The sequence below is a fragment of the Pleurodeles waltl genome, chromosome 10 (genome assembly GCF_031143425.1).
Source record: "Pleurodeles waltl isolate 20211129_DDA chromosome 10, aPleWal1.hap1.20221129, whole genome shotgun sequence".
Lineage (NCBI taxonomy): Eukaryota > Metazoa > Chordata > Amphibia > Caudata > Salamandridae > Pleurodeles > Pleurodeles waltl.
In genome coordinates, this window is record NC_090449.1 from 892,558,507 (window position 1) to 892,582,247 (window position 23,741).

Consider the following 23,741-nt stretch of genomic DNA (forward strand, 5'->3'; position numbering starts at 1 on the left):
GAACAACCTCGGCCAAGGCTAACGTGGGCACCTTGGCTCTTCTATGGCCAATGCATAGATCGTTTTTATGCAAAGAAGAATCCATCTGAATGAGGTCCATTTCTGGACTGCTCTTTCTATTTTAAGATCAGAGAAACCCACAAAAAGTTAGTCATCCATTCGGTGTTCCTTTCTCTGATGGAAATAAAAGCTAAGAGCTGTCTTGGAGTCCAACCAGTTTTGCCCCTTCTCCTCCTTAGAGGGATGTGGTAGAGAGGTGGGGAGCATGACAGGTTGCCCCACGCAGAAAGACAACACAGCTTTTGGCCGAAATAATAAGCGATTCAGAAACACCAGGCTGCTAGAAAGAAACCAATATATGGTGGTTGCACTGACAGTGCCTGCAGTTCACTGACGCAACCACAATGAAGTAATAGAACTAGGGAAACAGTTTTAAGGGTCAGCAGCCTCAAAGAATGGCTGTGCATAGAAATGAAAGGTGTCCAAAGTAAAAAGGTAAGAACCAAATTAAGCTCCCACTGCTGCAAAATAGGCACAAAAGGCAATATATATGTAAGCCCTTTCAAAAAGCTCATCACAACTGTAGATTAAAACAGGGAGGTCTGATCAAGCAAATGTAGAAGAGCCAAAAGTGCTGACGAATAACCTCTAACGGGGCCCACAGAAGGGTTTTGCCAGGCAAAAGGCAGGACAAATAGAAGCTCATCCTAACGTTTAGCCTGCAGCGGATCAACCCGACTGTCTTTGTACCAGACCACAAACTTTGCCCAATGGACAAAATAGATTGACTTTGTGGCCAGCTAGCAAGATAACATTCAGCACTTCCTCACCCACACTGAATTCACTAAGATGCTCCCACTCAATTTCCACGAATGGAAGTGTAGGTTGTGGAGGTATGGGTGCAGAACCATAACTTGTTGGGAGAGCACGCCTTCGAGGAGAGATACACAGAATGAGTTGCAGATGCTTAGACTCAGCAGGTCAGAGCACCGGCATACCCTTCGGGACCAGACAGGAACTATAAGGATGAGCTGAGCTTTACCGCCTGACCTGCTTCTTTACCAACTGCAATTGGTCAATCCTGGTTCTATAACCATAGTCACATGCCCTCAACCCCAACAAGGTGGAGTGTACCAATCCTAAAATAAAATGATCAACTGAACTGAATTCAAAATTAGATTGAAAGTAGATCATATACACACACACACAAACTTTACATATTACGGTTCCTAAAGTTTGTGACATACAAGTGCTTGGAAAAAAGTGCTTGTGCATATGTGAGAGGAAAAAGTAAAAGGAAAGAGTACAATATAATCTCCACAAATTACAATAACAGTGTAATATAGGGCCTGTCTCACAGTCTTTCTCTAGAATCAATCAACTGCAATCCACAGTACATAGGTACAGTACATAAATCAATATAGTCCCTTCATGAACCATGTAATCAGTCCAGGCTGTAGAAATGGGGGGTGTCGACGATTCAACCCTTGACAAGTGGAGGCCTATTAAAATCCTTACAGGCGGGTCTTCATCAAGACAAATTGAACCTTGAGGGGAGCAACTTGAATTCAATAATAATCCCATGAGAAATACTTGTGGGAAATCATGTGCAAGGCAAAGGCTCACCGGCTCTTTATACATTTGGGGCCCAAGGTCCTCAAAAGCCCGACGATTCAATTAGATCCTGCCCTGAAAAGGTACGTAGCCATGGATACTGCAGATACTTTGTATCACAGAGAGCCAGAACTCAATTGAATCATATGGCTCCTTTTTGAAAGCGAAACAAATTGTCCCTATTGGTAGGTGCAGATGAATGAGGTACCTTTCCAGGGCCACATCTAATTGAATCGTAATGCTATTGGACTCTTCTCTTTATTTTTGGATTTGCACACTTCTCCTTGTCGGGTGAGGGCATGAGACTACAGTTATAGAGTCAGGATTGATCAATGTATTAGATAGATCTTTTAAAACATCCGTTATGACCAACTAATGTTTTGTATCATTTAGTACCTAGTTCATTTCGGCCTACTGGGTTACCCCATTGTCATGTAATGGTCAAAACAAACTGCAGCAGAAGCAGAAATGCCTAAAGGAGACAGGAGACCGGAAACCCAAAGACAGTGGAACATGTCTCCCAAGGAACGCTGAGGCAGAATCTCTGGAGTGCACAAGGCTCAACAATGAGCACACCTGGAGGCAATGAAAAGATTCACCAAAGGCATGCGCCAATGGTTGAATATGATTTGCACTACCTCTCTGTGCAGAAGCTACATGTGGTTGGCAATATAGTGTCTCTCGAGCTAATCCACTGTGGCGTTTATGGTCGATAGTCTAGAAAATCCCCTGAAAGTCCAGCTTGATCCACAGCCCCAATGCCTCCTGGCACAAAACACATGACCGCATACCACCTTCTTTGCTGCATAACACATAGTGATTGTGTTATTTGCCGGAACTTGCACAAGGCTGCCCTTGAAAGATCACAGAAAGGCCCTGAGTGCAGGCCGCAAAGCATATAGTTCCAGAAATCAATGTACTGCCTTTCTTCCAGCAAAGACTGTAGGCCTCAGATCTCCACCTTTTTCAGGTAGACACACCAGCCCATAACCAATAGATTCATCACCACGGTAAGATATGCATGGGGTAGGAAAAAATGACTGCTACAAGTCATGTTGAAATCCTCTCATCCACGATTGAAGTCCAATGCTACCTCGTCTGATACACAGATGATGTGCACAGATGATGTGCAAGAGGCACCCTAAGTGCTAATCCCATTGAAGGTGGAGGTCCCACTTGAAAGCCGGCATGTGGCAACAGGCATGAAGGCACAAGCATGAGGGTATAAGACCAAAAAGCCACTAAACCATCCAGGCTGGAACACAGAACTGAACATGAAATATAGGGATCATAACAGAAATGTCTCAGACTTGCTGCAGGAACCAAAAAGCCTTGAATGCCTTCATATCCAGAACATCCTCTATAAAGCGAGTCCGCTACTCTCTCTGAGGGTAGGCTTTTGACTCACTGAAGTAGAACCCCAAGTAAGATTATAGCAAAGTGGTCCATGACTCACGTAACAAGCCGACTTTCAACAGCCAGTCGTTGAGGTGCAGGAATATGTGCAAATCTGACCTACAATAATGGGCTGTGGCCATCGCCATTCCTTTGGTATATAACCCGGGGCCAACGGGAGGGCAAATGGCAGTGCCGTGAATTCGAAGTGTTCCTTCCCAATAACAAAGCGGATAAATGCCTGCGGAACAGCAAGACAGGTACATGAAAGTACATGTCTTGGTCAACGGATGCCTTCCAATTCCCTGGATCTAGGGCAGAAAGGACTTCAGCCTCTTGAATTTGTCCTTCTCTGTTGCTACAGCTGAATTTTGGAACTCACTACCCCACCACATTTCAGAGGCTCCTTCACTCCAAGGGAGATTCCTTCTTCCTTCTCGTGCATTGCTGCCCTCAGAGGATGCACAGCCAGGGAAATGTTACAGAAGCTGGAAGAAGCCTGAGAAACAATGTTGCAGGGCGAAGTCATCGCTGGAGCTGCAGATTGTAGGTTCCTGTGGAGTCCAATTGCGGTTCCAATGGCAGAAGTCAAAGTAGACGTTGCAAAGGAGTCTTGCTGGAAAATCTTGCAAGTCAAATCTGAGGACCCACCCAAGAGGGAGACTCTAAATAGCCCTTGAAAGGGGATTGGCAACCTAGGCAGGTGACCACCTATCAAGAGGGGGCTCTGACGTCATCTGCCTAACCTGGCCACTCAGATTCTCCGAGAGGCCTCTGCCCACCTTGGATTCAAGATGGCAGAATCAAGGGACCCTCTGGAGGAGCTCTGGGTACCACCTCTGGGGTGGTGATGGACTGGGTGAGTGGTCACTCCCCTTTCCATTGTCCAGTTTCACGTCAGAGCAGGGACTGGAGATCCCTGAACCAGTGCAGACTGGTTTATGCAAGGAGGGCACCAAATGTGCCCTTCAAAGCATACCAGTGGCTTGTGGAGGCTACTTCACCCAAGCCATGTAACACCTATTTCCAAAGGGAGAGGGTTTTGCTTTCCTCTCCCAAAGGAAATCCTTTGTTCTGCCTTCCTGGGCTTGAGCTGTTCAAGGAGCAGGAGGGAAGAAAACTGTCTGAGGGATGGCAGCAGCTTGGGCTGCACGGAAAACCCTAGAAAGCTGCCCTCTAAGGAGTCCCCAGAGTGCATTGAATCATACTTCCAATACTGGCAACAGTATTGGGGTATGATTCCGACATGTTTGATACCCAGGTTCGGAGTTAGCATTATGTAGCTGGACATAGGTATTGGCCTATGTCCAGTACACGCGTCAAATGGTGTCCATGCGCTCACGAAGTCTATGAAAATGGAGCTGGAGTTCGTGGGGGCAACTCTGCTCATGCAGGGGTGCCCTCACACACAGGTACCTGCACCCTGCCCTCAGGGGTAGGAGGGCCTACCATAGTGGTGACTTACAGTGACCTGGTGCAGTGACCTGTAGTGAAAAGAGTGCATGCACCCTTTCCTGCAGGCTGCAGTGGCAGGCCTGCAGATACATTTTGCATGGGCTCCCCATGGGTGGCATAATACATGCTGCAGCCCATGGGGGACCCCTGGTGTCCCAATGCCCTGGGTACCTGGATACCATACAGTAGGGACTTATGAGGGGGCACCAGTATGCAAAATGTGGGGTGTTTGTGGTCCAAGCAACCAAGTTTAAGGGGAGAGAGCACAGTCACTGGGGTCCTAGAGCAGGAACCTAGTGAACACAGTCAAAACACGGTGACAACAGACAAAAAGTGGGGGTAATCATGCTCAAAAGAGGCTACCTTCCTACAGTAGCCACAAGTTACCCCCAAAGGGGGAATAAGAGCAGCGTGGCAACAGCAGTAGGTGAAGAAGAAAAGGAGGACTGGGTATGTGGTTGGTAGCTCCGTCCTATGCTGCTACTACATCCTTTTGAGCTTCAAAAGAACTGAACGGGCTTATGCACAGGCAAAGATGAGGGCCTTTGACGGTAAGCCAGGTCCCAGGGATAACCCTTGAACTTTCAGTATTGTTGGAATTGGTGGTTCGAGGAGAGCAAGTCCAGTGACTGGACCACTGTACAGCTCTCTTTGAACAGCTCCAAAGTGGAAAACACATAGTCTCCAACAGCCTTGAGCCATCGAAAGGCATATCATGATGGGTGTCTGCACATCACCAAAGGCCCTAGTAGTGCCCATCTGCTTTCCGCGGGTTCAGAATAGCTTGAAGCCTCTAGGCTTCAGGTGGGACACCCCTAGCACACTGTCACTAAAGAAACAATAGTCAAAAGGTAGAGGAATTTTAAATAACAGAAAGCACACACCCCACGCATTAAGTGATGTTTGAACAGTTAGTTATGGATTTTTATTTAAAAAAACAAATCACCGAATTCTGATATCACTGAAACAGAATTAGAGTACTGGTTAATCCTGTACTGAAAATGTTTTGTCGAGATAAAGTTTCTGTGTTTTGAGGATATCCATACAATGCTAAAAATGTCTAATCTTTAACAAATATTGAATACCTTTCTGACAATAACAATGCGCGCAATATGCCCTGAACACTTGCTCTGATGCATGTACTGAATACAAATAAAATATTTTTCATTAAAATTGATTGTGTTTCTTCTTTAACCACTATGTTTTCCATTTATGTCAGTCTACATACAGAAATACAAAGAAAACAGTAAAAGTCATTTCCCTGCGTCCCTGTACCCTGCCTGATGCAACGTATACACATTTGTGTGGTTGATAATGGGAACAAGATCTAAGTATGCCAATCTGAAGTGCAGTGCATGTCACTACAGCATAGCAGGATCACATCAGTGAGCAACAAGCAGGATATGTGGGCATTGTGAGCACCCTTAAATCAGTGCTACGAGGCAGGTTCAGGGGAGTAACTGCCACGCCGGGGCACTGACTGGGTCCCTAGAGTTTGTTGGTGGGTTCATCCGGAAAATCTCTATTCATTCCCTGGTATCATGGCCCGTGTGAAAGATTCATGAAGCACAAGTCTGAAAAATTTGAAAGCCAGGTCCATAAAAGACTCCGGCGAATGCTGGCATCTGAGGCGAAATAAACAGAAACATTGCCAAAAAACAAGTTAAAAGAAATCACTCGATAACAAAAACATGCCGAACCTTTTATTATTCCAACACGTCAGTTAAAATGGCACACATGCAGCTGCCTAACTAGGCAATGGCAACAGCCTTAAGAAGGGTCCTCTGTAACTGTTGTAACAGTTAATGATTAATGTCTTGGCAAATGCCCCACCGTTTATATACTCGTGCAGAAAAATAACCCTTCCCCGTTTACCTTTCCCACACCAATCCTGCTTACACTAACCTCCTCTAGGGAGTATTCCAAGAACACAATCCGACCAATCATCTTACCTTTGTTTCCATATTCAGGAGATGGAGCCCTTTGACATTTATGCCCACGTAAACTCTGATCACCTTGTGGTTGCTGGAGCTGGCTTTGGTAAATATCTGACCATTAAAAAAGGCAGCTCCATAAGTAGGAAGTTCCCAGCAGTTCTGTAGGAACATGCGCTGGAGATGATGCATCTCTTTACTCACACCTTCACTTGTACTGAGGTTCTAGGGGTACAAAAGTAGAGAACGTGTTTGGTTACATAAACAGGCATGACTGCACGCACCATTTGAAATCCCCATTTACAGAATAAGCTTGAAGAACAGAAGGAAACCCGAAAAGAGACAGAATAGTTCATGAAGTTTTAAAGGAGCTGAAAAGGTTACAATTATGAATCATATGTTATCAACCTTACACAATGGGGCAAATTCACACAATATGTCTCTCGCCGCATTACAAGTGTGTGCGTGATGCTTTACCTGCGCTCAAGTCCGGGTCTGCAGATAACACAGTTGTTATAGTTTACTACAGCCCCATCCTCCATGAATACCTAATTCCACTGCTTTAGTATATTGACACCTTGAGCCACATGGGGTATGGGCAGAGAACATGTTCCACTCAGCGGACCTGAGGGTCTCTACCCACATGGAGAGCATTAGGAATGAAGCCTTTTACTTTCTGGGTGGATTCTTTAAGAACAATCCACAGCAATTGTGAGTTAGAGGGGTGGACTATGCAGGCAGAGGAGATTTTCTGCCAAAATCCACATTGCTGCCTCCCTTGTGTGAACCCCACGCCAGTTCTGGACTCAAAAAAGAAATACCATATAGATACATAAATACATGCAGGGTGCACAGCCTGGCACATGCAACTGTAAATGGAGGATGTGTCCATCTTTACCCTCAACATACCTTCAGCATGCCAGACGCACAAATGATGCACCCAGGCTCTTATGTGGACAAATCAATTTCCACAGCCAAGTTTACGCAATGTGAATGTGGACAATGCAAAAAGCTTTTTTTTAATTGCATGTGGATTTGTATATCTTAAAAAAGGGTATCATAGCGCTGTTAAAAGTGCAGTGATTATGACTGGACAGGGGACAAAGAGAAAGCTAGTGGATCACATTTTCAGCTTCTTCTTAAAGACTGAAAAGATGTTGATCAGACACAATAAGAGAAGAAGTTGATTCCAGCTTGTGGCAGTCCGGTATGAAAAAGATCTAGAAAGGGGAATGCAGGGCATTACCGTCAAGTGGTGGTAGGAGGAACATAGCAAACCAGTAGGCTGTAAGAAAGAAACACTACTATTTAAGTACTGTGTCCCGGTGTTATGAAGGGCCTTGTGTGCAGTGCAAAGAAGCTTGAATAAGGCCCATTTCTGCACGAGTAAACAGCATTTTGCACAACTTGAACACAACTTGTCTTTTCAACAAGTAATAACAGATGCCTACATAGAGGGTGTTTCTGTAATACAGTCGACTAGTGACCAGAGTTAGGGTTATTATTGTACAATCTCAATGGGGAGCTAAGTAGAATCTTCAGGATGCTGAGACAGGATGTGAGGAAATGGAGTGTATTATATGGTGTGGTTGTGCGACCTCACCATGTAATACACTTGTCAACCCCTTTTGGTCCAGTAGGTTTCATATGTAAATACTCACCTGATCCCTGGTTAGCTGTGGCACTGAGCAGCAAAGCTTGCACAGAGGACAAGTGTTATGCATTTAAACAGTACTAAAACAATTGAAGAAGAACTTCACAGGACACTCAAGAAATCTTACACCAATTTATAAAAACAGACTGTATTTTAATAAGATTTTTTAGACAACAGAACAAAAAGATCCACTAGAGGAGTCCGGAGTTATGGATTTTATAAATCAAGGTAATTTCACTCAACCGCGAACAAGCCTTGGCAAAGTCAATGAACTCAACACTTAGAAACTTTTTGAAAGAAAACTTGGGTAAGTGTCAATGTGGTCAGTTAGAAGAACTTGGGGCGCCAACTCCGGCAGGGAGGTAGTAAGGGGGGACTAGCAAGGTCTTCAAAAACAGGTACCTTCTCAGAAGAAGCAGTCTTTTAGCAGTTCTGGCACTTTCCAGGCAGATTATGATCACTTCTGCAATGGCTTCCTATGGAGTGGTCCAGATGCAAGGGATGTAAGATGCTGAAGATTGTTCTACTTCTTCAACAATATTCCTATTCGCCTCACGTAGCAATTTTTTAAAACACTTCAAATAACTCCTGGACTCGCCTGGGTAGGGTGCCATTCCAGAATAGGCTTGGAGACACTGACTTTACCAAATAACACGGGGTCTGAACGCACCAGATTTTTAGCTTTATTACATATGTGCCCAGGCCCACTTTGCGTACTTCTACCACAGACCGCTGCCCTACATGGCATACAGTGCCATTGAACATAACAATGTCCACCCTCTCCCGTTTGCAGCGCTCTTGGGACTGACTTCTCAACGTGCCTGCATCGGAATAGACAGGGTCTCCAGCATGTAATGAGCCTGGGACAAGATACTGCAGAGACTATGCTCCCCTTTCCTTTACCAAGCAGGCACTCATCCGATTCCTTCTGGTTTCCCTTACTAACAATGCTATGCTACCGAAAGGTCTGCATGTGTGGGGACTAGCTAAATTGGGGGCCTTGTTTTCAGACAGCCGGACACAGGTAGTTAATTCTGATCACACCCAATTGGACATTTTTCTTTACTAGCCCGTTCAGACCCTGTGTACGGCACACTATTCCACACTTCCATAGGTACCTCTGACGTCATCCATGTTGTCGATGTTTCTGACTGCACCCCACTGCACGCGCCTGGTGACCAACCTTTATTACTCAACCCAAACAAAGACCCCCCGATTCACCTTAAAGCCAAAGAGCAATGGGACCCGAATCTGGGGGAGAGTAAACCTGATGAGGATTGGACATACTGCTGCAACTTGACAGGCACATAGTTACCCAGTGGGCAGCTGCAACTACTGTTTCACCACAAATACTTCCATCGTATTTATCACACTCCTCTTTCACTCTTTACACTACACCTCAGAACACACTCGTGCTGCAGCTTGCCCGAAGCAGTTTTTCTGCACTTTACGTAGGAACGTCCGGTGGTGGAAGAATACTGGGAATGGGTGGGTGAGGTGCTGTCTGACATGGTGGGAATGACTGTTGAACTATCCCTCAACTTGGCACTGCTGGGCCATACCAAGAGGGTCCCACAGAGGTCTCAGCACTTTGTGACACTAGCCCTCCAGTTGGCGAAAAGGTGTGAGGGGTCGGCAGCAAACCCAAGACCCAAAACTGGCTGAAAGACATGGCTTTTTGAATTAACCAGTTGGAAGTTAAATATTCTACTCTGCCTCAAGCCCAAAAACATTTGGGGCACCCTGCAGGCGTATTTGTTAGGTCATAATATTGAATAACTGTTGCCTTCTACCTTGCCAAGAGACTTGCATGAGTAGAATGTGGACAACTGTGGTCACCTTATGGCCCTGTGGCGTGAGTCCTGAGGCTGACTGAAATGGATGCCTTGTGCAGCATTGGGTGAGACTGTCAGTAGGCCTCCCCTACTGCTTCGCCTGCCCCTCTAGTGACTGGTACCTCCAAATCCTGCCAATGATATGCGTGCTGCGCACCCCTATATACAGACCAAATTCAGTTGTACTCTCCAAGACATTGTTGTGACATTGTGTCTCTTGCCTGCTGTAATTTTTTGCATTCTGTTTCTTTTTTTCAGCCCTGTTTTCGGCTGGCAATTGTGCTGTAGATAACTTGAAAAAAATATAAATACATTTTTTTAAATGCTTTTGATGCAATGTAGTTGATAAGGTGGAGGGAGAAATATTGGTGTCTTCCTGCAGGGATTGTTTGATCCACTAAGACAGTGAGGGGGGTCCAGGTTGCAAGGTTGATATCCTACGATGTCCCCTCAATCTGGCCAGAGTCCAGTAGCCACTGGACTGCCAGTTGCACATTGTCAGGGTCAAAGGGCATTCCTTCATGGGTTGATCACTTTAATTCTGATGATCTCAGCAACACACAGACAGCACTTCTGGGCTCAGCGAACTCGAGTGCAGTGCAGTGTGTGTTGGGTCTTGGTCCTCGGTGCTACATGGCAGCGGTGGTAGTGACTTCAAGACTTTGGGCTATCAACTTGCCTCAGCAGGCGTCTTCAGCTCTTGCATCCTTGTGCTGCAAATAGGAGGCCAGTCAGCTGGCCCTTGCAGTCCTTTTGGCTTGACTGGGCTCTGAAGGCAGCTTCTCCCCGAGCAGGACACCACAGAAACAGCCCATTTCTTCCCTAGTCACAAGTTGCAGCAGGTGCAGGCCTTTCGGTGCAGCCTCTCTTTGCTGGTCATTCGGTGCAGCAGTTCAGTCCTTTTTCCAAGTCAGGCAAGATATGAGGTCCAGGTGCCAGGGGTGCCCCCTTTATACTCAGAAAGTGTCTCTCAGAGTAGGATGTGGTTGGTAGTCTATGGGCTACATGGTTCCATCCCACCTGGTGACAACTTCCTATGGAGTGATGCATCTGGCTATCCCATGATGCACCATTCCGCCCCTCCCAACATGCCAACACCCTCTCTTGGTGTACAGAGCTCATTAGCCCAGCCCCGGGTTGTGGATACCTCAGGGCTACACAGCCTTGGGCAAACTGGTTTGGCAACTGATTTTCCCTCCCTTCCTTCCGTGCCAGCCTATCTACCTCAACAAGTGGGCAGACCTCCATCCTGGTGCTACACAGCTGCCCTTCAAAGGCGACTTCGTGGAGCTAACACCTAAGTAGCTTCCTGCAGGAAGGAGGTGACACGTCCCTGGCTTGGAATCCCTCATTGTTCTCTTTCTTGAGATTCCTTAGCACATCTCTCCAGGAGGGGAAAAGGCTGTCTTGGGGAGCAGGTACCATGTTTGCCTTGGAAAACACAGGAGTTTTAAAAGCAACAATGTGGCAGCTCTGCTGAAGCTGCACACTGCTAAAAGAGACATTAATTTCAACTTGAGATACAAATCAGGTTTAATGTAACAAGTTATTTGATACCTTAGAGTGCCCATTTTGGCTGCACCGTTTAGGAGTTAGCCCAGCTGAGTCAGCATGCAACCACGTGCTCAGAAACTGGGTGATCAAGTCTTTCCATAGTAAAAACAGTTGTTTCATGTGCTTAACTGTAAGGATTTGTAAAGTACATGTCCTGCCTGTTTCATATACTGCACCCTGCCTTTATGGCGCGGTAGGCCTGCAAGAGGGGTGACTTACACACAAATGTCCTGGAAAAGTGGTGTCTTTGCAATTGGTTTCAATGGCAAAGTCGGACTAGCAGTGCATGACTACTCTACCAGTCTTGAGTGGCAGACTGGGGGACTGTTTTATTTGGGGGACCTCCCGTGTAGCACAACCAGTGTTCCAAGCCCTGGGTACCCAGTTAACCTACATTCTCTGGGTACCAGGCTACCATTTACTAGGGACTTACAGGTAAGTTTTTAATTCAGTATAGCCAATTCGACATACACTTTAGGGTCAGGGCACTGGCACGGAGGTCTGGTTAGCAGGCCGCAGGGCACTCTTGAACAACCAGCAGCATCAGTCGAAAAACTTAGGGGTGACCGTACAAAAAGAGGCATTTTCATACACAGATACCGATGTGATTTGGTCAGCCATCGTAAGGGTGTTATCGAGGACTATGTCCAAGATTCTAGCAGGGCTGGTGGGCTGTGGGGCCTTGCTGAGCTCAGTGGGCCACCAGCAATCTGACCAGTAGACTGTAGGGTTTTAGGTTATGATCAGTTCTGCTTTATCACCATTGAGCTTGAGGCAGTTGGTTCCCATCCAGTCAGTGACTTTGGGTATGCAAGAGTCAAATTTATTTTAGGTTACTGAAATAATATCCGAAATGGAGCTAATCAGGTGCATGTCATCAGCATAGGAGACAATTTTGATTCTGTAAGATCTGATGATACTAGCGCAAGGTGTTATATAGACGCTGGAAAGGGTTAGGCCTAGGAATGAGCCCGCACGGCAGCTGAGTGATGTTAGAATGTAACGGAGGATGAGTATAGTTTGATATCTCCCCGAGAGAAAAGATATGAGCCATTTAAGAGTATCTCAGCAGATGCCACAATCATGCAGACGTTTCAGTAGAATGACGTGGGAGACAGTAATGAAAACTACAGAGAGTTCAAAAAGGATCAAGGCAGCACATGCACCCTCATCCAGGATGCTGTTGTGACTGTCAGTCAGAGCCATTTCAGGAATGTGGGCTGTCCTAAAGTCTGATTGTGAGAGATCATAAAAATTGTTAATTTCCACAAAAACTGAGAGTTGTATATTATCTAGTTTTTCCAGCGCTTTCACAGGCAAAGGCAGGAGTGTGATAGGTCCCTAGTCTGTGAGAACTTCTGGGCCCAATATGCATGTGTGCACGCTGGAGAAAAGCTTTGTGAATCTTACCCATAAGCTACTTTAAATTAAAAATTATTGATGTATACAGCTTTTGATCAACTACGTCAAAAGACCATACAGGAGTGTGATTTTTAACCACACCTCATCTGATGCCTCACACTTATTGTTTACCAAAGGAATTTTAACCATCTTATTTACTGATTTTTGGTACAGATGAGTTAGTCAGATAACCATATATACTATACTTTCTCAATAATAGCAAAAAAGTACAGAGATCAATAAAACTGAAGCAAAACAAACAGCCACATCACATTGGGTCCTACAATGATCCATTAAATATACATACAGAAGCACACATATAATAATCATTTTTGTATGTTGGAAACATTCTTGCCAATTCCGAGCACCTAACTACATCTGGAATGAACAGACTAGCAGCACCAGGTACATGGTCATTCTTAATATATGACACACAAGGAGCCCACTTCTTTCAAATTTACCTTGCCCAATGTGGACTATGGCTGTTTAATGTTTCCATAGTAAAAATGGGCGACAGTTTATTCCAGTGGTGACTAAGTAGTGAGTTAATATGCTTTTTGTCTTTAAATCAGGACTAATGATAATCGTGTTGTTAGGCCCATGTATGATCAATTTCCCCATGAGTGATGTGAGGAGATGTAAGCCTTCATCTCCACTGTAACTAATCAGGTAGTCCAGAGGTGTTTCAGTATTCAAGTTGAGTGTTTTACTGATCTAGGAGACTCCACAATTATGTAGAGGGACTGCAAGAAGTCAATATTCCAGGCATTGGTATCTCTTCAGCCAACACCTGGAATTTGTCGTTATCACTTGTGAGTCCATCTTTCATTTGTATCAGTAGTGTTGGATGTTTGATAGTTTGTAAACCCGCTGGAGTTCCCAAAACAAGGATTCCATGAGTGTCTCCCAGTTTGAATATTCACAGCTTATCCCATCCCCGGCTCTTAAATTATGCGAATGTGTCTGACTCCCATAGGTGAGACTCTACAATTACCTTCTCTTCTCCCCTACGCCCCCAGTCATCTTGTCGCTTTTTTCCAGACTGCAATCACAAGGTCTGGTGGGGACAGTGTTCTAGCTTTATGGCACTGGCTATATATAAACTCCCTGCATATAACACTCTGTCTGCCCTCAATGCTGGTTCTTGCTGAGAGGCAAAGGCCTGCGCATTCACCACCTATTGGACCAACCAGAAATAGAATTGTAGGTTTGGGAGTGCTGCTGCCTCGTATTGGCCTATAGACCGGGTGGCCAGAGCAATTCTAGGGGTACCGCCATCCCAAAATACCTTTCGTGTCTTGATGCACATCACATGGAAAATCTCTTTGGGACCTCATACATTGTGTTTTGCAATCCGTAAAGGAACTTAGGCAGCGTCACCATTTTGTTTAAGATGGCCCTGCCAAGAAACGGAATGGGACGAGCTCGACACAGCTCCACATCCTTCCTGTACTCTTCTAAGATTCTCCGAAGATTTTGTCTCCAAAATTAATTTGGGAGGATCATTTTAATAAATGATCTTTAACCACCTTGGGAGAGTTCTTGTTCCACATGAATAATATTCAAAGAAATATTTGGATTATGTGCAGGAATAAAGGCATAAAGTTCATTTTAATGCTAGCCATTATGCCAAGCCATCTCCATCTGTCTTTGTACAGCGTGGAAAATATTTGAGGAATACTCCATACAATGGAGATATTGAAATATGAAGCTATGCACACTGATATATAATGACTCCTATTGAATAACTAAGTCCCCTACTGTTTAACAGGGTCTCACTCTTAGTTTGCGAGTCTGAGATCCTGAAGCCTATTGACATGAAAAGATTGACTTTTAAAGCCAGATGATTTTGAAAAGCATTGCTTCACTTCACAGGTGCAGCAGTAAAAGACAGGGGCAGAAAACAGAACATTGTCTGTGAGTAGCTTCAGATTTCGATGTCTACTTATTTACTCTGTTGTGTCATTTTAATTCTAGTTTTATACACTTTATTTTAGCATACTAGGCCTGCCGCTGTGCACTTTAACCTAGATATATTTTATTCAGCTTTGTTTTTATTATTTTAACAATAGCCACATTTGCGGTCTTGTTTTATTTTCCTCTATCTAGCTGTTCTTCGCCTAGGTCAGCACTGTGTTCTTAAACAAGATATTTCTTTCACTGTGTGCTTTTTTCAAGTCTGCAGTAAGATAGGTTGCCGGCAAAAGTGGTACGATTTGTCTCCAATGCTCCCAGAAACATACACACTCTTACGTAGGGATCCTTTCTTGGAACATCAGCTCCTTTATTATAAAAACACTACTTTGACCCATGTACGTTAGAGGAAGAGTACAGCCAGATGACCACGACTGTATGCTGACTGCTTCGCTGGAGCTGCTTATGTAGACTACAGGCCTCTTGCTCAGGTATGAGGGATGATGTCTTCCCAGGGGGAGCCTGAAGGGCAAAATTAGAGCTTAACATGCTGTGCTCTAACATAGCCTAGGTAGGAACTATTCTTAACAACCGCAGTAACAACAAGGTAGCGTTAATTTAGTGTTTTACTCTCCTTGTCACAATTTTAATCCTATTGTGCCTCATCGTCCTAGTTATTGAAATACATGCTTTATTATCTAAGATGCAGTTACTTCAATAAAACTTTACTGAACTCTACTCTGCCTTTAATCGTTCTTGCATATGTGAGACTAATGTAGAGAGAAACGGATGAGATCTGAGTGACCACTATTGCCCTGAGGAGTCATTTCTGACATGCGCCCGGTAGCCCAATCATCTCTGCTCTCGGGTGGAGATGAGGCACTGCTAGCTAGCCGGAACAAAACTGGGATTAGGCCGACAGGTGTCACCTGGAGCGGGTTCAGACTCAGTCTCCCGCAGCACAAGTGATTCTGCTGCCCAAATGCAGTAGTCTCATTAGGATAATGAGAACCTACGCGACATGGCGCAGCCAATGTTTGGTCAGGCACTAATTTTTGGATCCTCCTGAGTATCCCTGTCTCACTACATGGATAGACACCTCAGTACTATATACAGAGACGTCCGTGGTATTGAGGATTTTTCCTCCTCAGCTCAGTAGGGAATCCCTAACTAATGCTGTAGGTTGTTCAAGCTTGAACCCTAAAAGGATAATCCCCCTTTTGTGCGCTTATGTCTGAACAAAAATGTACCATTCATCATGACGAACCCATAACGGGTAGCAATTGCAGTCAATATGCGACCACCCCTTACTGTACAATTATTAGCACGTGGCCTAATGCCCGGTGGGGTACAGTTACATTTGTTGTTGAACCTCATGCAGCATACAGAACAGAAACTTTCTATTTTTGGGTCACATTTCCAGCAGCTGATGGGAACACAAATACATATCTGATTGAGACTTATGGTTGCAGATTCCTGACCGTAGAATTTCCCCCCAGGTGTCAGACTGGATCCGGAGATTTTTCTTCAAGCAATACCCTTGCGCGTCAGCAGGTGGTGTCGGACGTCTGGAGTAATATATAGATGCTGCCCTCGCCCAGTGATGTCAGTTCTTTTCTTTCCGCGCCAAAGCGCTGATCCGGAGAACTACCCTGGCTATTTTTTTGCCGAATTCGACCTTTTTGTCCAGTTTTTTCTGTGTGACTTTGGTGCGTCGAGGATGTCCCCAAAGACCGGGTTCAAGCTAGGACTGTCATCGGACGATGTCGGTGACGGATCCTCATCAGGTTTGTCTGTGGTGTCTCAAGCACGACCCAAAGTCGTGCTCCGAGTGCTGGGCCATGCACCCGAAAGCTTTGAGGGAGCGGGCCCTAAAGCTAATGGCGGCCCGGCACTCAACTCCGCGTAGGTTATGGGTACGAATATGGGGAGGAATTGGAGGGGTCCCTGGACCCTTATGAATACCAGGATGACCCTGCTATGGACTGGGATCAGGAATTGGGCGAAGCCAGTGGTCTGGATACTTCTCATGACGCTGGCATGCTGTCTCCTCCTACCATGGCTACGGCAGAGGGAGCAACTTATGGTATGGTGGTCAGTAGGGCTGCTGAGGTCCTTGGTCTCGAGCTTCCCTCTCTTGAGTTCAGGTCTAATCTCCTGACGGAGGTGCTTCAGCCTGGGGCTTCTACTTCAGAACCCCTTTTGCCTTTTAATGAGGCCCTCACCGATGTCCTTTTGGGTACATGGTCCAAACCCAACACAGGGGCTCCTGTAAATAGGACTATTGCACGCTGCCATCGGCCCGCTCCAAAAGACCCTAAATTCCTGTCCCATCACCCCACGCCTGAGTGTCTTGTTATCCAGGCTTCCTCTGCTTCAGGCGCATTCCCTTCCGCACCCCCGGATAGGGAATCCAAAAGGCTGGAACAGTTTGGCAAGAAGTTGTTTTCTTCCTCCAGTCTCGCACTGCGGTATCTGAGCACTGCATGCCTTTTGGGCCGCTATACCCATTCTTTGTGGGATACAGTTGTGCAAGTCCTGCCGCAGACACCGGAGGAGGCCCGTGCTATTGTCTCCCAAGCTGTGAGCGATGGGAGAGGTGTGGGAAAGTTCACAATCCGTTGTGGGCTGGACACGACGACTCTCCGCGCAGATCGGTTGCTACGACAGTGGCCTTACAACGCCATACCTGGTTACGTACTTCTGTTTTTTCTGGGGATGTCCAACAGTCACTCGTGGACATGCCCTTTGATGGCACCCGTCTCTTCGGAGACAAAGCGGACTCAGCCTTGGAGAGCTTCAAGGATTCCCGGGCTACGGCTCGGTCCCTCAGTCTTTGCTCGGCCCCTCGCCCACCACAGTCTGCTTTTCGCCCCTTTCGTGGCCACGGAAGGGGCTCCCTTTCGCATCCTCCACACAGCCACCGTGCCTCACACGCTGGTCAGCCTATGCGTAGCCGAGGATGTGGAATCCCACGTGGCCGTGAGACAGGGAACCAGAGGTCTGTCCAGTCCACCTCTGCCCCCGCTGCAGCCTCCAAACCCTCCTAGTCCGTCCCCTCACTCCTGTCCAGTTGGTGGCAGGATTCGACATCACCTGCCCCACTGGAAACATATCACCACGGACAGATGGGTTATGCAGATCGTTCGAAAGGGCTACTCCCTCCCTTTTGAATCTGCTCCACCACCCATGCCACCATCCTTCAATCACCTTCCAGAGGATCATTTGGCGCTTCTCCGCCAGGAAGTCGCAGCTCTCTTGGCCAATGGAACTATAGAAAAGGTCCCTGTGCCAGAAGTAGGCTGTGGTTGTTATTCCCGCTTCTTTCTGATACCAAAGAAGGACAAGGGCTTAACGTCCTATCCTAGACCTTTGGGACCTAAACTACTTCCTCAAGAAGGAGAAATTCAAAATGCTCACCCTGGCTCAGGTTCTGTCTGCCTTGGCCCCAGGAGACTGGATGGTAGCGTTGGACTCGCAGGATGCTTATTTCCACATCCCCATCCTGCCTGGTCACGAGCACTTTCAGTTTACCGTGCTCCCCTTCGGCCTTACCAGCGCCCCTCGGGTGTTCACAAAAGTGATGGCGGTGGTTGCAGCTCATCTACGCAGGTTAGGGGTTTCAGTCTTCCCCTACCTCGACGACTGGCTGTTGAAGGCGGACTCGTCACAGAAAGTCATCTCCCACCTTCAGACTACGGTGAACCTCCAGCACACGCTGGGGTTCACTATAAACGTGCCGAAATCACACCTGACACCCTCTCAGTTGCTCCCTTTCGTAGGAGCAGTTCTGGACACAGTGCAGTTTCGGCCGTACCCTCCCAAAAAACGAGTCACAGACATTCAGGCTATGATTCCGATCTTTGTGCCTCGGTCTTGGGTTTTGGTGAGGCTGCTGGGCCCCATGGCCTCCTGCATCCTGCTAGTAACACATGCCAGATGGCATACGCAGGCTCTGCAGTGGGACCTGAAGTTCCAGTGGGCGCAGCATCAGGGAAATCTCTCCGACCTGGTCCAGATCTCGGAGGGAACTGCGAAAGACCTGCAGTGGTGGCTTTCGAATCCACATTTAGTCCATGGCAGATCCCTCTCCCTTCCCCAACCAGATCTCTATATAGTGACAGATGTGTCACTTCTGGGTTGGGGTGGCCACACTGGAGAGGCGGGGATCAGAGGCCTCTAGTCTCCAGCAGAGTCGGGGCTCCATGTCAATCTGGTGAAGCTCCGGGCGATCAGGCTTGCGTTGAAAGCATTCCTTCCCTCTCTCAAAGACAAAGTGGTGCAGGTGTTCACAGACAATACTACCATGTGGTACTCCAACAAACAGGGAAGAGTAGGGTCCTGGACCCTTTGTCAGGAGGCACTACTCCTCTGGACATGGCTGGAACATCAGGGCATTACCCTGATGGTTCAACATCTGGCGGGCTCCCTCAACGCCAGAGCGGACAAACAGCTGTCGATGCACAGCCGATCACAAATGGCGTCTCCATCCGGAGGTGGTGCAAGGTCTCTTTCAGCAGTGAGGAGACTTGGTTAGATCTGTTCGCCTCTGCAGAGAACGCGCAATGTCAGATGTTTTGCGCGTTGGAGTTTCCAAGGCCGCACTCGCTCGGAGACGATTTTCGTCTCGAGTGGAACTCCGGCCTCCTTTCCGCTTATCCCTCTTCTGCCCAGAGTTCTCAAGAAAATCAGGCAAGACCAGGCCCAAGTCATCTTGGTGGCTCCGACTGGGCACGGAGAGTATGGTATCCAGAGCTATTGAGCATGTCCATCGATACTCCACTCAGACTGCCTCTTTGGGAGGATGTTCTGTCACAGCAAAAGGGGACGGTTCTTCACCCAAACCTGTCCAACCTCCGCCTTCACGCTTGGAGATTGAGCGGCGCCAGTTGGCGGCTTTTGCCCTTCCACCCAAGGACTGCAATGTTCTCTTGGCAGCCAGACGTCCATCCACCAAAACTATATACCCCTATTGTTGGAATAAATTTGTGGCATGGTATACCAGCAAATCTGTTGATCTCCTTTCCGCCCCTCTATCTGAGGTTCTTCTGTTCAGTCTTTCTTTGGCTCAGCAGGGCTCTGCTTTGGGCACCCTTAAAGGGTATTTATCTGCCATTTCAGCCTTTCGTAGGCTACCTGATCAGCTATCAGTCTTTAAATCTCCTATTGTGAGTAGATTCCTTAAAGGGCTCACCCATTTATTTCCTCTCACTACATTTATCATGCCTCAGTGGGACCTTAATCTTGTACTTACTTACGTGATGTGTACCCCCTTTGAGCCAATGCATAATTGTCCCTTGCGGCTCCTCACCTTCACAACTGTCTTTCTAGTCGCTATCACCGCTGCCTGCAGGGTGAGTGAGCTTCAGCCCTTTCCTCAAAACCTCCATACTTGTCTGTGCACCCTGACAAAGTTGTGTTGCGCACTAGGGCTTCCTTCCTTCCTAAGGTAATTACACCCTTTCATGTAGGCCAGTCCATCACTCTGCCTACTTTCTATGCACCCCCACATCCTTCCCATGAGGAGAGACTCCACTGTCTGGACCCAAAAAGAGCGTTGGCGTTCTACCTCAATCGTGTGGACGATCAACTCTTCGTTGGCTATGTGGTGCGAAAAAAGGGAAGGTGGTGCGAAAGTGTACCATCTCTTGATGGGTGCTTCTTTGCATCAAAATGTGGTACGCTCTGGCCAAAAAGCAACCTCCTGAAGGCTTTCGTGCTCATTCCACTAAAGCAACTGCTGCTTCCACTGCATTAGCACGCGGAGTTCCTGTCCTGGATATCTGCCAGGCAACTAAGTGGGCGTATCTGCACATGTTTGCCAAGCACTACTGCCTGGACAGTCAGGTCCGTCGGGACGGCTATTTTGGTCGTTCGGTCCTGCAGGACTTCCTAGTATGATCTTGGTTAGCAGCCCATCACCGAGGATGGCATTGCTTGGGTATCTATTCTAAGGTAAGGAATCTGCAACTAGAAGTCTCTATCAGATGTACAAGTTACTTACCTTCGGTAACAAAATATCTGGTAGAGACATATTCTAGTTGTGGATTCCCTGCCGCCCACCCATCCTCCACGCTAGCGAACTGATTTCCAGGGACAGGGATTCCCCCTTTCAGGTCCTTAACTCTGGTGCACCAATCTCAGTGTTCTTAGCGGCTCTGCGCTTTGGCGTGGAAAGTCGTTAAAAGAAACTGACGTCACTGCGTGAGGGCGGCGTCTATATACTACTCCTGACGTTATCACAACGCCAACGATGCCCGTGGAGTCGACCAATGCCACCTGCCGACGTGGAAGGGTATTGCTCGAAGAAAAATCTCTGGATCCAGTCTGACGCCTGGGGGACAATTCTAAGGTAAGGAATCTGCAACTAGAACATGTCTCTACCAAATATTTTGTTACTGAAGGCAAGTAACTTGCACTTCACAACTATACACCTGCGAACATACCTGTACAATATAGAGCATATGCATATTTAGAAATACCTCTATCTTATCAAGACCATAATTGGCTTGATGGCGCCTTACCACATACAATACTACACGTTAGGTCCTCTAAGTAATGATGGTCCTACCTGGCCTTTATTGGCCACATATACACCGCACCCTGATGTATAAACCTTAACACTAGCTGAAGTCCGTCGTTTATATGCTGAGCTTACGGAAATATACAGACGTTAGTACAGTTTGTAATGGAAACATTAAATACAAACCCAGCACGTGCTGCCCCAGCGCAACCACATGCAGTAACGCCAGGCATTAATCCTGCAACTGTATATTCGATCATGGGTAAAGTACCCGCCAAACGAGAAGTGATTGAGTTTTGGTTAGCTCAAAAAATAAATGCACTGGAAACAGTATTTCCCCATACGGGACCTCAGGATAAGCATAGAATATTAACTATGTGCTTGCCATGTGGGATGATTCCCACAGTAGATAACAGCAATACTTGGGGCACAGTATTTGCCATGCTCTATACTACCGCACACGGTACACCGACACTTGCCAGTTTACCGGAAGGGTTAAAACAAAGGCTGCCCCGGCCCTGGACTTGGGGATGCAACTTATGGACAATTTTGCCACTTTATCTTTAATCATATTAAGTAAACTTAAAGGGGAAGCAGTTGCATTAGCAGTGCCCATGCAGCTCCGGGACGTTCCTCTGCAGGTTCAAGAACGTGAGCTGCCAAAGATTATCAAGGAGACCTATTCTAGTATTGGTCGAGACAGTCTGGGGGCCAGACCCATGAAATCACAATTTCAGGGAATATCTAATAAAGATTCTACCAAGCAAGCACCTGAGGGTTCTAAAAAGCGCTGGGATAAAAAAACAACAAACACCTAAAGCAGAAAGGGGAGAATCTCCACGTACGGAGACCCCACAGAATAGATACAATCCCAGAAATAGAGATAATATTAAAACGCCTGACAGATATCAATATACTAATGCACGCCACTCTCGTTCCTTTCAGGACTCACCGGAAAAAATGCAGTGAGGAAGGTGGACGGTCAGACTGAAGAACTGAGTACATGAAACTGAGACAGGAATCACAATGCTCTATAGAGGTTTCTGTTAAAAAAGAAGAGAAACTTCCCCAACATTCGTAATGCCACTCAAGAAGAGGGCTCTATTGAAGAACAAGAAAGGGGCACTAGCTCTGCTAGACAGCGTAGCAGAGGTCACAATAGTTCACCGGAATCTTCAAGAGCATCTGGAGGTGAAAGCAACTGATGACTTCTTACAAGTTGAAACTGCGGACATGTGTGTCTCCACGCCAGACAGGGTGTACAAAGTAACATTACAGTTAGAAGGAGACACTGAACGCACAATCGAAGCAATCTTTTGGGACCGGGTTGTAAACATTTATGATATTCTACTGGCCGAAAAGGATTGGCCACCTGAATTTGCCTGTACTTGCACATATTGGGACGATATTATTAAACCTTCTTTCTTGCCTCTTGCTCCTGATAAGCTTGCAGGATCCTACGCCATTGATTGTGCATTGGCGCAGACACCCGCGTTACATCGCAACCACATAGGGTGAGATAAAGATTCCCTCTATCTTGTAATTCCAATTAAGAATTAACCCCAACCTCAACCCCAGTATCCAATAAAACATGATGCTAAAGCACCTGTGAGGGAAATCTTCACACAACTAGAGTACCAGGGTGTAGTTGAACCCTGTGTCTCACCAATGAATAATCCTTTATTCCCTGTAGCTAAACCAGACGATTCATACAGAATAGTCTTAGACTATAGACATTTAAACAGTCATACACTCACATACGCTATACAAAACTCACACAGCACTTATGAACAACATAGTGCGCAAAAAATACAAAACAACATTGGATATTTCAAATGTTTTTTTCTGCCAAAATATAGCACCTGAGAGTAGAGACCTAACAAGTTTCAGCGCACAAGGCTCCTAGAAAAAATTCTGTTGTTTACAACAGAGGTATAAGAACAGTCCAGGACTGTTTGCAGCTCCTGTAACTTCAATATTGCATGACATTGACCCTGAAGCATTGTCCTATGTAGATGATATCTACCTTACGGATGATGAATTACTGCAACATCTAAGACGGATAGCCCGCATTGTTGTGGTATTTGCCAAATTTGGCTATAAATTCAACTTTAAAAAAAAAATAGCCTTCCTTAGTGTCCTGTTTCTGCGATACGAACTATCAAGTGAAGGAAAAGCCTAGGTCCCCAATTCTTCGAAAAATGCACACAGTTACAACTTCCATATACTATTAAAAAAATTCCAATCCCTATTGGGTTTCCTAAATTTTGGTAGAACATACATTCCAGATTACGCATCACGCATAAAACTTTTATATGACTTAATACGTCCTGACTTTTGCAGTACATTTTGGACAGTTGAACACACGCATTATCAGAGCATTGCAACAAGACATGTTTGCAGCACAACACTTACACACAAGGGACAATAAAAAACATCTGGTCATCAGAGTAATTGCTGGT

The 23,741-nt window shown here is 46.3% G+C and overlaps 1 protein-coding gene across 2 annotated transcripts in view; it reads right to left on the reverse strand.

Annotated features, from left to right (window-relative positions):
• The window catches only part of KRIT1 (KRIT1 ankyrin repeat containing), a 449,032-nt gene that overhangs the window by 27,537 nt on the left and 397,754 nt on the right, over positions 1–23,741 (reverse strand). For both annotated transcript variants that reach the window (XM_069211631.1, XM_069211630.1), the window contains one exon: positions 6,417–6,623. In XM_069211631.1, coding sequence (XP_069067732.1) covers positions 6,417–6,623 — 207 coding nt within the window. The remainder of the gene's footprint in view (positions 1–6,416; positions 6,624–23,741) is intronic.